This window comes from Natator depressus, chromosome 16 (assembly GCF_965152275.1).
Source record: "Natator depressus isolate rNatDep1 chromosome 16, rNatDep2.hap1, whole genome shotgun sequence".
Taxonomy (NCBI): Eukaryota; Metazoa; Chordata; order Testudines; family Cheloniidae; genus Natator; species Natator depressus.
The window spans coordinates 24216347-24230463 of NC_134249.1; the positions used below are offsets into that span (position 1 = coordinate 24216347).

At 41.6% G+C, this 14117-nt stretch overlaps 1 protein-coding gene across 1 annotated transcript in view; it reads right to left on the reverse strand.

The window, feature by feature from the left end:
* Positions 1 to 3649: 3649 nt before the first annotated feature.
* Positions 3650 to 14117, reverse strand: part of NR6A1 (nuclear receptor subfamily 6 group A member 1) — a 144954-nt gene continuing 134486 nt past the window's right edge. Inside the window, exons 9-11 of the mRNA XM_074973687.1 lie at positions 7899 to 8020; positions 4899 to 5051; positions 3650 to 3810 (exon numbers count right to left, since the gene is read on the reverse strand). Coding sequence (XP_074829788.1) covers positions 3722 to 3810; positions 4899 to 5051; positions 7899 to 8020 — 364 coding nt within the window. The 3' untranslated portion in view covers positions 3650 to 3721. The remainder of the gene's footprint in view (positions 3811 to 4898; positions 5052 to 7898; positions 8021 to 14117) is intronic.

The following is a 14117-nucleotide window of genomic DNA, read 5'->3' on the forward strand; positions in this document are numbered from 1 at the left end:
TCACTTTACCCTGTTTAAAAAACACAAGTCATTAGAGGACTTGGTGCAGAAGACATTAATGACTGTCCAGCGAGTTAGGTTCTGGTTCGGTATGTTAGTCTCGTTCTAGCTTGTGAATTTAGCACAGCTTTTATGCTCACTGCGCTACACGGGGGTTTGTTAACAGATACTGTTGCCAACCAACATGTATCAAAATGGTTTACACAGTTGCAAGTAGTAGCACATCCCCCCCTCCATCCCCATCAAGTTTATTAAATCTTTGCTTGTGCAGCATTTTCTTGGGGAGTCAATTAATTTTGGACAGAGTACAAACTAGATGTTTTTGTCAGGTATTTGGCAAAAACAAGTTTTCTAATGTTAGCATAGAGATCTTCTAATTAAAACAAACCCTTATTCATCAATAATTAATAATCTAATAACTGTGGAATAAGATTACTTCTGTGCAGTTAAACTATTCCTGAAATGTGTAAGCAAGCCAGAAAATAACCCGTAATACAAGTATCATGTGGAATTATTTGAAAATGAAAGTTAAAGCTGTCAATACTTCCTAACTTAGAAATAAAGAGATACACTAAAATCTTCCCATGTATACTTGAGGTATATACTGAATGCAGAAGGCTTTCCTGAGAAATATGTGCTTGTCTCATTTTATAAACAGAAAGCAAATGAGATTCTTGAAACTAACTTTGGATTCGTCAAGTGATATAAAAGTGGACTTCTGCTGATCCCAGCAGCTGTTACCCGTAACATCTTATTTTACGAAAGTGTATACCAGCAGCTAGTGGACTACCTAAAGCAAGGGAAACAATCAAGTGGGAAGATTCACAAAGCAGAACTAAAGAGAGCAACACTGCCTTTGGTCTACATGGTTAGTCAACAGCTTGTCTCTGCTGAGATGGTTTTGGATGGAGTAGTCTTCATCTCTTGGAGGCAGGACCCATTTGCACTTATTGTACAGAATAACTGTTGACTGACCTAGAGATGTGCCAAGCTAGCAAGTTCCAATGACTGTTGGGTTGCTATTACACCAGTCTGTAGGAAGCATTTGGGGTTGACTTAATGATATGCTTCTGCTGTTCACCCAGTTCTTTTCTACCCACTAGCAGGTACAGTACTTCAGTGGAGAGCAGGTGCTTGTTCAGAAGAAAAGACTGCTTCTCCTGACCACATATTTAATTTGTGCCATACACTCTGATGTGTCATGACTGGACAGAGGATGGCAAGAATGTAAGAATGGTTTCTCCCACCCCAGAAGAGCAGAAGTTGTTTCCTGAAGAAGTCAAGGTAGTTTAAAAATAGCAGGTTCTTTAACATTCAAAAATGTCTCAATCAGCCTAATGTAACCATTCAAAACAACAGATTTACAACTCAGGGTCCCAGCAGAAAATTCAGCAAAGGCAACATGGCTGCCTATTAGAAAGAGTAGGATTTCATAAATATATGAATGATGGAAACAGGGAAAGAAATCTTCCCCAGCTAGCAATCGTGTGGCTACAGGAAGCCATGGAGGACACTGAGGCTTAATGGACAGTAATACGTGTTGTTAATCAAACAGCTGAACAGCAGCAAGTAAAGCATTTTTGATGTAATGCAAGTGACTGAAGTTACTGGGTGGAACATCTAAATTCTGGGAGAATTAGAACCAAGTAATATACATGAATTGTACTAAGAGCCAGGTTTTCCTACTACTCTCCCCTCCAAGCAATAAAATGGTACATGCAGCACTTGGTTAATACCCATATGTTCTCCAAGGGTCAACAGACACCCAATAGCAGAGGATACTGAAATCTCTTATCAGAAGTCATTTATTTTATCCATAGGAGGGATAGAAGCTGCGAGGTTTGAAGTGTTCGCTGATGTCAACTGCTTGTAACTACTGTAGTAGGAAATCCTCTTCACTGGAGTAATTTAAAAACTAGGCCAGATCTAGCCATGGAGAACGTATATTGCCGAGGCTTCTTAGAATGCTTTTCCAGTTTGTGATTCTAAGAGATAGCATTTAGCCAATAATTAAATTATTTGCAGTCTGCCTGGTTTATTTCTGCCTCCCTGTTCAAAGCCTGTTATTAATTACAAAACAATTCCAGTTTGGTAGGAGAGTCGTGAGGGAATAATCATGCATCAGTTGGAGGGAGAGAGAGAACAATTCTGCATTGCCTTGGGAAGGGGAATGTGGGTTAGGGGTCTCTCTCAGCCTTGGAATGCAGCAATTCTCATGACAGAATTTCAGGGGGACCCAATTTACATCATGAGAGCTGCATTTGAAAACCGATGAAGTTTAGCTAGTTGACCAAAAAAAGTCTTAATTTCTCCCTCTGATTCCAGAGAAACTCCATTTTGAAATCCCTAGATTCCTGGCTTCCATTTTGAATAAGCAAGAGTCACTCCACCACTGGCTGACAGCTGCAGGTCACGTAGCACTAGCAAGTGGTAAACAACAAATGACAGATCACAACACTGAGGTAAGTAACGGACAACTGGAATGACGGATGTGTGACCGTTAGCAAAGTAGGGTATAAAAGTCAGCAGCAGCTGACAGTTGAGAAGGCAGCTGAGCAGAGAGCTGAGAAGGCAGAGGGAGGTGCGAAAGAGGTGAGGGCGAGACGAAGGAGAAGCAGCAGTAAGCAGTGGGAGAAGAGAAGGACGCAGCAGAGGAGTGGAGAGAGAAAGAAAACAGGGAAATATACTGTGCCGTCAGCTGAGTACGGGCAGACAGAGAACCGGTACAGTTATAGCATAGCCTAGTGTTTGCGTGTGTGAGGGGGTTAATACAGATGTATGCATGTGTGTGTGGACTGTGAAAGGGGTTTATACGTGTAAAAGCTAATGGAAATCTAAAAACGGCTGTCAGCTACCTGCGACAGACTGACCATCTGAAGCAGGGAGCATCCGCTCAGTATCATTTCAAGCTATAAGGCAATGTGGTTTGAGGTGCTCTTTAACTTGTTATGAGGGATTTGTCTTTAGATTGTTACTGTGTCAAGAAATTGTTCAACAAAAGGTGCCTTGTTTTGGAACACTGCTTGTGTCAATCATTTATCCACGGCTGTATCTGTGTCCTCCAAGTATTCCCTTAGCCACCCTGGAGACCCACACTTAATGAGAACAGATTGGTTATTACAAACAGGTTGGCTATTCTGGGGGTACCCAAATTCTGGTTTTGGGGTAACACCTTTGCCCCCACTTATCTTTTTTGAAGCTTGGCACTTCTCTGATGCCCACACTCCTCCAGTATTCTCCAGCATTTGGGATGCTAATAGTTCTCCCAGTGGAGTGAGGCAGTTTGCTCTCTAGGCAAACACTTTGGATATGAATCATGAAATGATCAGTACATGAACAGCATCTTCTCATTGAGGTAGTCTTAGTCATATCGGCCCCCAGCCCCCCAAATACAAAAGAACTAACCCTAACAAACACTGTAACATTAAACATCTTTACATTCTGTAAACTGCAAGAGAATGCAGCTGCTGCATTCATACAGAACCATGTGCACTGTGTTGAAGATCATACATTCAACTCTGTCGTGAAATAAATATATAGGAAAAGAGTTTAAAAAACAAAAACAAAAGATTCTTGCTACAATGACAGGGCTACCTGCCACCTTGTCTCAGCAGCTCTCTACTGCCTTGATCATGGTTTTTTTCCCCCCTCTCTCTTCACATGTGAGCCAGTTCCCCACCTGAAGCACCAGAGCAAGGCATGGGTTCGGGGCAATGAAGGCTCACTCTTTGCTCACGCTTGTCTTGCAGGAATGCAGAACGGCTTTAAAAAGGAGGGGCAGCTGCTCCAGAGGGACATTCACCATTTTTCCTGTTAAGAAAGAATCAGAATTAGCTGCCATTCCTGAGCCAGATTTAAAAAACGCTCATCTCCAACAAGCTGGTGACATTGGAGACAGTTTCACCTTGAACCTTTAGAGAAACAGTAAATCACCCAATTCCTACATTAGACATTTGATATTCTTTTGGAAACAACAGGATGTGTTAAAGAGTGGAACAGAAGCTAAGTGCGTTGGCGAAGTCAGATAAAAATGATTTCCCAATAATGGGAGCATATTTATAGAAGATGGGAAAGAACACATCCCACCTGTCAACCTCCCCTGTCAATCACAATGAATAGATTGTGTGTGACGTGTCCACCTGGTGCCAGTGGACAATCCTGCTTGGTATGACAGAGGAAGGTGAAACACGCAGATCCTGATCAACGTGCCCCAGGGGAGAACATTTCTTCCCAATCGCAAATAATCTGTGTTCATTATCTTAACATTTAGGTGCAAATGTCTGATGTTCTCAAAGATCCTGGAATAATTCCTCTAGAGCCAATTAATGATGCATTGAGATGGAAAATTCACATGCAGATTTCAGTAACCCAAATTCCAGGGAAGTTCAGATTTGGGGACTTCATTCAAGCCTATCTAGGCTTTTATATTGTGATATTCACTATGGTATGCAAGTGCCATCTCTAGACTCAGTGCGAGCTCCTCCCCGTGAGGCCTATGCCATCTACAGATCAGGGTTATTTCTGCAGCAGAGAAGACACTTCAGAGTTGGGTCTGAAATTAAGACCCTAAGGAGGTTTCGATCAAGATACTAAGGAGAGCTCGTTATTTGTGAGAAAAGAATATGCCTTCTTACTCCCTAACCTAGGAACTGGAGTTTATCACTATTTGTAAACACAGATGCCACTGGAGCTATTTATAACCACACCCAGTTATTACACTGGGCAAGATGAGGGGGGTTTAGCCTGGTAGAGAAAGGCTCAAATAGAAAAGGTCCCACACTGGCACTGCTGTCCAGCCAAGTAGATAGGAGTTTAATTATAAAAAGAAGAAAGTCTCCTTTAAAAGAGATTTAATGATTCACACAGGGGCCAGCTGGGAGAAGAGATCAAAAAGTTACCTGCAATGTATCGTATCTCTGGCAAACACATCATTAGATCTGGAAAACGGTTTGGCTGATGTGGGTACTTGTATTCCGTAAAATCCTGGCACACGTACCAATACCGTTTATTCAACTGCTCCAGTTGGGATGTATTAGTCAGGCCCCTAATGTCTGAGTGAAAACATAAAAATTAAGTGACTGGGAACAGCTGGAACACTAGAACAAAACCAGATTCATATTCTTCCTCATCACTATTCGAGTCAGCAACTGTAAAATGGAAGGACAAATCCATTTATAAAACTCAGACTAACAAAATCTACCTAAATTATACAATGCTATTGAGCAGAGACTTCACGTTTATAGTCACCACAGGATTAAAATTTCACCCTCCTCCTCCAGGACATACTGTAATGAATATCTCCTACATATACACACTTCAGATTAGATGTGAGGGTACAAGATCTTCCTTTCATAAGGGACACGGATGAGAACATATAATGTCCTAAGTTGCTCAGGCTCAGAGATCATGAACCTTTCAGAAGATAACAGCTCTAGCAACCTTAAATCTCTACTTCCTTTTTATAAAGTAGCTATATGTCAAGGCTTTCAGTCCTAGCACAGGGTGCAACATAAGATTTTCCACAGAAAGCAGCATGTTGATTCTAGTTACATGGTCTCACCTCTATGGGAAGTGTTCAGATCAGTAATTGAGGGTGTCGTCTGTTTAGGAATTTCACCACATGAGCTTTATAAACTTGCCAAGCTTTTATTTTAAAATTTAACATTTCCAAATGTCAAGCAATGTATGCAAAGAAAAAGTAGACATTTCAATGCTAGCAAAATGATTTGAGAAAGTCCCTCTGAATGTATTTCAGCACGATCAATTACATTTATATACTACTTGATGTCATGGGAAGGGATCCAATAAATTAAGAACAGGCAAAATATGCAACTCTTCTGAGGCTCAGTATTGTTCTTCAGAAATACTGTACAAGGGAAGGAGCATTTATTTGCTGTCCAAAAGCTGACCTTTAAAAATAATTTTCAGGTATTCCACATAAAAAATTTGCAAACTCCAACTAAAAATAAAAGAAGACAGGAAGTTAATGAAAATACATTTTGGAAAACAATGGAGACAGCTAAAGAAGTCTATCATCCAGTGTCAGGAAACCGTCCAGGGAAGCAAACCGGAATCTGTGCCGGGGCACACACTGAAGTGTCAGCACAAAACACTTGGTATAACCAGGGGGAGGAGGGGGATTTCAGCATATCTTTGCAAAGTAGAACACTTCCTTGTGGTACGGAAAATTCCCAGTGGTTCTTATTTCTTGAACTGCTTTTGAAACTCACCTATGAGGCTAGTGCCATTGAATAGCTTTTCATTTATGCACAAGTAACACACAAACCTGTGGTAACATGCTTCATACATGTGCAGTAACATCATACACACACGAGTACTGACATGGGAACCACACCACGGTGTCAGACTGGAGTGACCCATACCAAGTGTTACTGAAGAAATTGAACCTTCCAAATAATTTCAGCATGGCAGAGTTTCAGAGAAAAGACCAGTAACTTCCCACCCTGGACTACCATTGCACAGGGCCAGCTCAACCGGTTTTGCCGCCCCAAGCAATTGCCGCCACGGACAGCAGGAGAGAGAGAAGCTGCCGCCGAATTGTCACCGTGGCGGAAACTCTGCTGCCCCTTTCTGACTGCCACCCCAAGCCAGCCCTGCCACTGCAAAATCCATTTGCATGTTATTTCTATGCTGACTTCATGAATTTTGAGTGTTAGGAGTCTCATAACAGAATTGATGGACAGCTCCGAAATGCTGTGTTTGACCACAAATGGAGTCAGTCCTGTATTAGGCAGCATTCATTACCTGCAAATATTACTGCATTAGGCACCATATTAGAGGACAAAATGCATATTTTCACTTTCTTAAAAAATGTCAGACAAAAGTATTAGGTGAAGGGAAACACAGTGATGAAGAATCCAGAAAACCATGCCAGTGAGGTTATCCAACATTTAGCGCACAAAGGTTTACAAAGCTAACAGCTTAAATTGGAAAAAAGTGATGCAAATTGGTTGTCTTGATTGCTGCCTGTCAGAAAATGCCTAGACCAGTGATACTCTGACTGAGGCTCGCAAGCCACAAGTGGCTCTTCAATGCATCTCCTGCGGCTCTTTGCAGCACATGCTATTAAAACACTGTGTGATTTAATTATTAACCCATCTAAGTTATTAACCAATCAGGATGCTTTTACTATGTTATTAGCCAATTGTAATTGATAAAATGATACTTGGTCAGTCATTTTGCTGGAAGAATAAAATTAAATTACTCCACTGGATGCATCCGATGAAGTGATCTGTACCTCACTAAAGCTTATGCTCAAATAAATTGGTTAGTCTCTAAGGTGCCACAAGTCACTCCTTTTCTTTTAACAAACAGAGTGAATTCACACAACTGTGGCTCTTTTGGGTAATGCTGATCGTTAATTTGGCTCCTGAGCCACTGAGGTCTGAGTGTCACTGGCCCAGACCCTTCCGCCATGAGCAGCAATATTTTCAGATGACATGCACCTTGCTCATGATGAGAAGTTTGCCACAACAGCTGGGAGGTAATCAGTCATTCAGGCCTTATCTAGAAAGGTTTCATCAGTCACTCTGCTCTGTTCTTATTCTGCTGCTGGTAAAGTAGGTACGTATTTAAAGTGACGCACATACTGTCCTTGGTGTCTATGATTAAAGGCATTAAAAATTGATCAAGCAAAGTGAATCCTTTTCACTTCCTCTACAATTGCTTCATTTAGGTGTCTGAAATAGCACACACTTAATATGGGTTTAACTGCGCAATCGCAAAAACAAAAACCTTTTAATGCTCAGGAGTCCATTTCGGTTTGGATTTAGGACCCCCCCCTTTCTCTCCCCATCATCCAAAGGAAGCAAAGATTGACTAGCTTATTGACTAGTCATATACTCCAGTGGGACTAATCCCTTTCTTCCACCACTCACCTTGATTTAGGAAGTTAATGGCTTTCATACATGCATACTCCTCATTGCTGACCTTCAACTGGTTAAATTTGCGGTAGAGGTAGATCAGCCGTTCCATCACCTCCATTCCCTCTTCACTGAATCTGAAGGAAAGGGAGACTGATGTACACAACAGGGTACTCAAAGAGGAGAGGCCCTTTGCAATTAAACAGTAGGGAGCTTAGTGACTTACTAAAACTCTATGGCGCTTAAAATACTTTAATACCTTGCATTATAAATCAGAGACCCAGAAGCTTCAGGTCTGTTGACACTCTTCATGAGAAGCAAAACTGGTTACAAGGTGATTCAGAACAACATATTTGCCAGTTACATCAGACCTTTAAGGAAAATGGGGATTTTGTGGGTGCACATTGGTGTATATTGGCATAGCTGCTTGTGGACATGTTATGCCTGGTCATGGTATTAGGTTGCTATGACTGGGAGAAACAAGTATTGGAAGTTCCTGGCTCTGCCAATGATTTATTGCATGGCCCTGGACAAGTTACTAATCCTGCTGTTTCAATTTCCCCATATTTAAATGAAGATATTTCCCCACCTCACAGGCTCGTTGTGAGGCTTAATTCACTAGTTTGTGAAATGGGATGATCCTTAGACAGAAAGCTCTGGGGTTGTGCAAAGTATTATTATTATTATACACTCAGTAATAGTTATACTGTATTTTATGACCCATCAACTGTGCAGGTCCATCTAGGAAGTTTGGTTAAATCTATACGACTTCCAGCTAAATTATAGTTATTCACTATTACAAGGTGTCCATCATAAAATGCGGGCTGCAGGACAAAGGAAGGGTTGAAAACAGGGACAGGAAAACCTCAAAAGCTTTAGTGGTTTTCTTCAGATGATATTTTTCAGAAGCTCTTATTTAGAAATTAGTCTAGAAATTTGGAAAGAAGAGACTGTCCCTCCTGTTCCTGCTGCTCATCTTAGAACAAACACAGCAAAATCAGGCTTGCCTTGCCAGGTTCACTATGTGCTAAGTATCTGATGGTTGGTCCTGGACACCCTAGGCCTTCACGTTGGATCCAGGGCACTCATTTATCACATTACACAGCACTCTGCCTGCTTCAACACAGCCACTTGTTCTTAAGGCTTTATACAGAAAAAAAAAAAATCACGCCATCCTCCTCCTCCACTCACCTTCCCAGCACTTCCCCAGTTCTCTCTCTCAGCTCCAGCCCTCTTTTAGCTGCCATGAGCCCTCCCCAGCTTGAACTTTTCTCCTAGCCATGCAGGCTGTAGGAATAGGGTGTTAGAACATCTCAGGTGAGATGTTCACCGGTCACACAATGTGGTCATGTCATGACTACAGGTGATATAAATGTGATCTGTTTGTCCCATTTGGACACAGGTTTCCTCCCCCATTTCCAACAGCATGGCTGTACCCCGCCATGTCAGAATGAAACTGCACATGGAGGGCACATGGATATGTGCTGATGTGCAAAGCTTCAGATGTGAGCTCTAAACTAGCAGGTGAGCAGCAGATTACATGCAAACGTGGGAGTCTGATGCATGAGAGAGAAAACGTCCAAGCAATTTTAGAGTTAGGAGGAGGTGCTGAACTCTTTCCAAGAAAAGAAAAGACACAAGGTACGTGTAGCTTGCTTACAACAAGCTGCAACTCTCTCTCTGAGCTAGGACACTTGCCCAAAGAACTCGCTAACGGGGAGGGACGTGTAATATAGTAGGTTGGGAAGGGCTCACAACAGTCCAGTTTCTTAAGAGCTATGGGAATGAGCTCAATGGAAACTCTGTAGTGAAGAGTCCTAGTCCCATAGGGAGTCCTAGATTTCTGCAGGAGGAGTCTGAGAGGACCCCTGCTTGCAGGTGACTGGATCACAGGACAGTAGACAAAAAGATGGCATAAGTGACATTCATGAGGAGCTGAAGGTACAGATCGCATATTTCAGCGTTCTATTTGTGCAAATGGCCAATAGCCATTCCTGCTACATGGGGTTTAAAGCAATGAAGGCTAGTTTGGAAGAAATAGCACGTTGCATAAATCTTTAGCAGTGAGACAGAAGTGTTCAGGAAAGCTTCAGCTGTGTGTTCTGGCATTATACAGTACACAACCAGAGCATAGCCAGAAAGCCATCTCTGAACAAAAACAGAAGAAAAATAAAACCCCCCTTCACTGAATATCATCTTATTTTGGCACGTGTATTTGTTTACTTCAAAGTTATTTGTAAAATGCATGGTGGAGTTTGGCCTCAGAGAAGAGAAAACAAGCTGTCTGAACTTTAGGTCAGTTCTTCGGGGAAGTAATATTGTAAGTGATGAAAGCCTTGTCGGCTAATCTAAAGTTGTACAATTTTCTTGCTCTCAACTTGACATTAAAAATCCTACAGGTGCAAGATTGCAAAGCTCAAGAAGTTAATGAGCACAAAGACCATTCACAATCCTCTGCTGGGTCTAATTGTTTTTTGAGCATGCACATTTTTACCAACCACTCGTCACTTCCATAAATCCAGGAGAGCTCTTCTCTCATGCTTGCAGAAGAACAGTCTTGGTTTTCTGTGCATACCTTCCTCCCCTTTCCAAACAAAGCTGCTCTGTTTTGCACAGCCCTGTTCCTTCTGGAGCACTGACTCCTCCACACGCTGTCTGCCTCACAGCTTTTACACCAGTCTAACTCCTAGCTGTGTATGAGCAGGAGTGACAGTAAAAAGTTTAAGCTGCCATGCATTTTATTTGCATTTTTACTAGACTCCAGAGATTTAAACATTAGATCTAGAAAACAAACACCATTTTGCCAGCAGTTTAGATCAAAATTAAAACATGAAAAAGTTGATGATATTCATTCATTTTTCATCTACTTATATACTGGCAGTCACGGTTATAGCCAGGTACAGAAATAAACTACAACCTTCTAAGTGCCAGGGCATCTTAGATCAGCATATTGTTTTAAATTGGCTAACAGACAACATGAATCTCAGACAACAGCAGTCATTCATGAATATTGGAGAATCATTACGGGTGAGCCGCTCTACCATGAAAAGAGAGCCAAATAAAACCCTCTGTTACACCCAGGTAACCCCAGTGAACTCACTGGGGTTACACTGGCTTATATGAGAGGATCATACAGACCTATGTTTCAATGAAGAGTCAGTGACTGCTTCAGAAGAGATGGCCTCTGGTGTTACTTGCTGGAGATGCAAGTAAAAAACACTGCTTTTGTACCCCAGACGGACAGCTGGTTGATAGAAATGACCATTACAAAGCCAAGAGTAACTCGGAGTGTAAAAGGCACTTTAAGCAGCACATGCTCATTAGGGCAGTGCTGAGCTGGCCAGTGGCTGGTGCAGCAAGTAGCTCTCTGTCAGACTTGTGAAATCCCAGAGTCCAGTAAGAGGCTGACCAGGAGGAAGAAACACCACACACTGATTTAGTAATTAAAGATAAAAAAGAAAAGGCAAGGCGTAGTTTTGGGGGAGAGAAAACATCTTGAATAAGCCTAGAGCTGCTTCTTTGCTGGCTAGGTGTTAAAGAGTCAGGGAGGAGCCAGCCAGGGACACTTGGCTCCCACAGAAGATAGGAGGACAGGAGTGCACTTGCATGAGCACATGGGAGAGCGCTGCTAAGACTTTCACTCTAATACAACAGCTTAGTATTGTTACTACTGCCCTGTTGCACATGGATATTTAAGCTATAAATAAAATGCTCACTCTGAAATAAGATGATTGCATGACTGAGTGGGCACTTGCACATGTAGATCCCTCAGCTGTGCACCACACACAACACTCCTCCTTCCTCCCAAATGGCCTGGTAAAGCTACATTTCCACTTTTTTGCTAACATCAATTAGTGATAGTTTAAATGCTGAATCAGTAACTGAGGTTAAAGGAACCATTCCACTGTCAAAACATATCTATTATTTTAACCCCTTGGATAAATACACAGATCTTCTCTAAAGCATCCCTGAGGCTGGCAGGTTAGAAATTGGCAGAGTCGGAAGGGTTAAGACGACTCCTTTATTATCTCTCTTTCATTTTGGGTCTGCCTCATATTTTATACACGTCAACTTTTGGGGCCTTGAGAGGGAGAGCTTGAGCATAAGCAAACCTGCACACAGGAGTAAGTGCTTGGCTCTCGCTGTGAGATTCCTCATTGAAGCTGCACTCGTTGCACTTTGAATGTCTTTATTAGATCACGGATTATTTATAAAATGACACTCAAGATTTACCATCCTATAATTACCATGGCACAACGACCAGCTCCAGCAAGGGCAGAGCCACAGAAGGTCAAATATTAACAGGGAGGCTGGGCAGCCAGTTAAGTAAATCCTGCAAATGTTCTGTCACAATGCTGTCAGTCTCTCTGCTATCCAAACAAGAATCGTCTGGGACTCGGACTACAGAAGAAAGAAAACTGACCAAGATGATGAATTAAAGGCAGGTCATCACTTGGAGCATCAGATAGCACTGTTTCCTCTGCAGTGTCAGCTAAGTTGCAACATCATTAAATTTATGTAATCAAAAACAATGAAATAGCAATTAATAACATAATATTGTGGAAACAAGGTCACTAGCTGTGTGATCAGTTCTTCATTCTCCTTCTAACTGGGAAGCTTTGCGAACAAGTTTTTGTCATTTTGTATCTCGGGGTTATTTACAATATTTATATAGTATTTCTTTGAGCCTGAGTAATTCCTCACATAAAGGGGCTCTCCTCTCAATCCTAGGGTGAAGAAAGGAAGAATTTCTATGGGAAAACTGGCCTTGACACTAGGTTATCACTCTCTGCTTTTCTTCAGAATGCTGGGAAAAATCTGTATTGTCCGAGGGGGATCTTCAGTAGTTAAAAGGAACTACACGGATGAAACTAGAACTATAGGGTACAGCTGCTCATTCTTGTGCCATATTCTTTTTTGTGCTACGTGCAGGGAGTACTCCCAGTTTGTGCCCCTCTTTCTTACCCTCACAGCATAAGTACTGAGTGTGCTACAGTGTGTCAGGCAAGGCCACAGGAGCAAGCTTTTGCTGGTTGATTGCGTTAAAACATCTAGAAATGGATCATTTTACCCCAAATTTTTGTTTAAAGTTCACTGCACTTTAATTTCATCAGGTCTTAATATCAACCCTGAGGAAACAATTAATAAAAAGCAATCTGAAATAATGCACTGAAGCATCTTAGAGAGTTTCAGAAGAATGCTTAAGAAATCTGCCATATTCCATCAGAATAGTTGGGGCAAACTTCTGTGAACTATATACACTCAGATGGATGTGAAGAAAACGAAACCAGCCATTTCAATGACAAAAGTAAACTGAAGTCATGGGATCGCTCCCTCTGATCTCACAGGACCTGCCCTTTTTCCTATCTCGGGTTTCAAAAGGATATTTCAAATTGAGAATTATTTAAGGCCTCGTCTACAGTTTGAGCCCTGATGTTAAATTAGCACAGAAACTCTGTGTAGACTAGCTCTAGATGAGTCATCTTAAAGGAGACATAAGTTTAAACCCGACATTATGTTTTATACAAATAAAAATTGGAAGCTTGCGAGAGAGAAATCCTCATTTAAAAAGAACGGTATTTTTTTAAACTAAGAGATTTTTGAACATTTCCCTGAGTACAGGGAAATCCAAACATCACAACCAGGTGGCAAGAGCAAGGGCCATGATTTTCAAAAGTGATGGCAAAGCTGATTGAAATTTTGAGTTGTGATTCTGAAATCACAAGTCACTAGACTAGACGTTTTTCCTTAAAACTCAAAATTTGGGCACTCAAAACTGAAAGCGAAATGGACTCGTTTAATTTCACAGTCCCAAGTGAAATGAAGTGTAAACAAACAGCAGAAGTGGCGCTGGTAGGTTGTAAGAACATCACGTGTGCTAGGAATGCAGATAAGGCATATTTCACATATCTAGGGTCTGATTTTCAGAAGTGCTGAGTCTCCATATCTCCAGTTGAAATCAATGAACTGTGGGGGCTCAGCACCTCTGAAAACCAAGCCAATGCTATGAATCTCAAAAGGGTCATTTAATACAAGAGCTATATCCCCATTCATAATTCTTCACACCAGCTAAGGCTTTGTAGGATTTAAATGTTGCAATGTAACAGACTTTTGACTTTCTCCCATTTATGCCTGTCACCCTTGAGAGCAGAGCTGAAATGACATTCCTCAGCAAGCTAACTTGAATGGAGCACACTGAAAGGAGGCCAACCTGTGCACAGAAAGAGTCCAGCG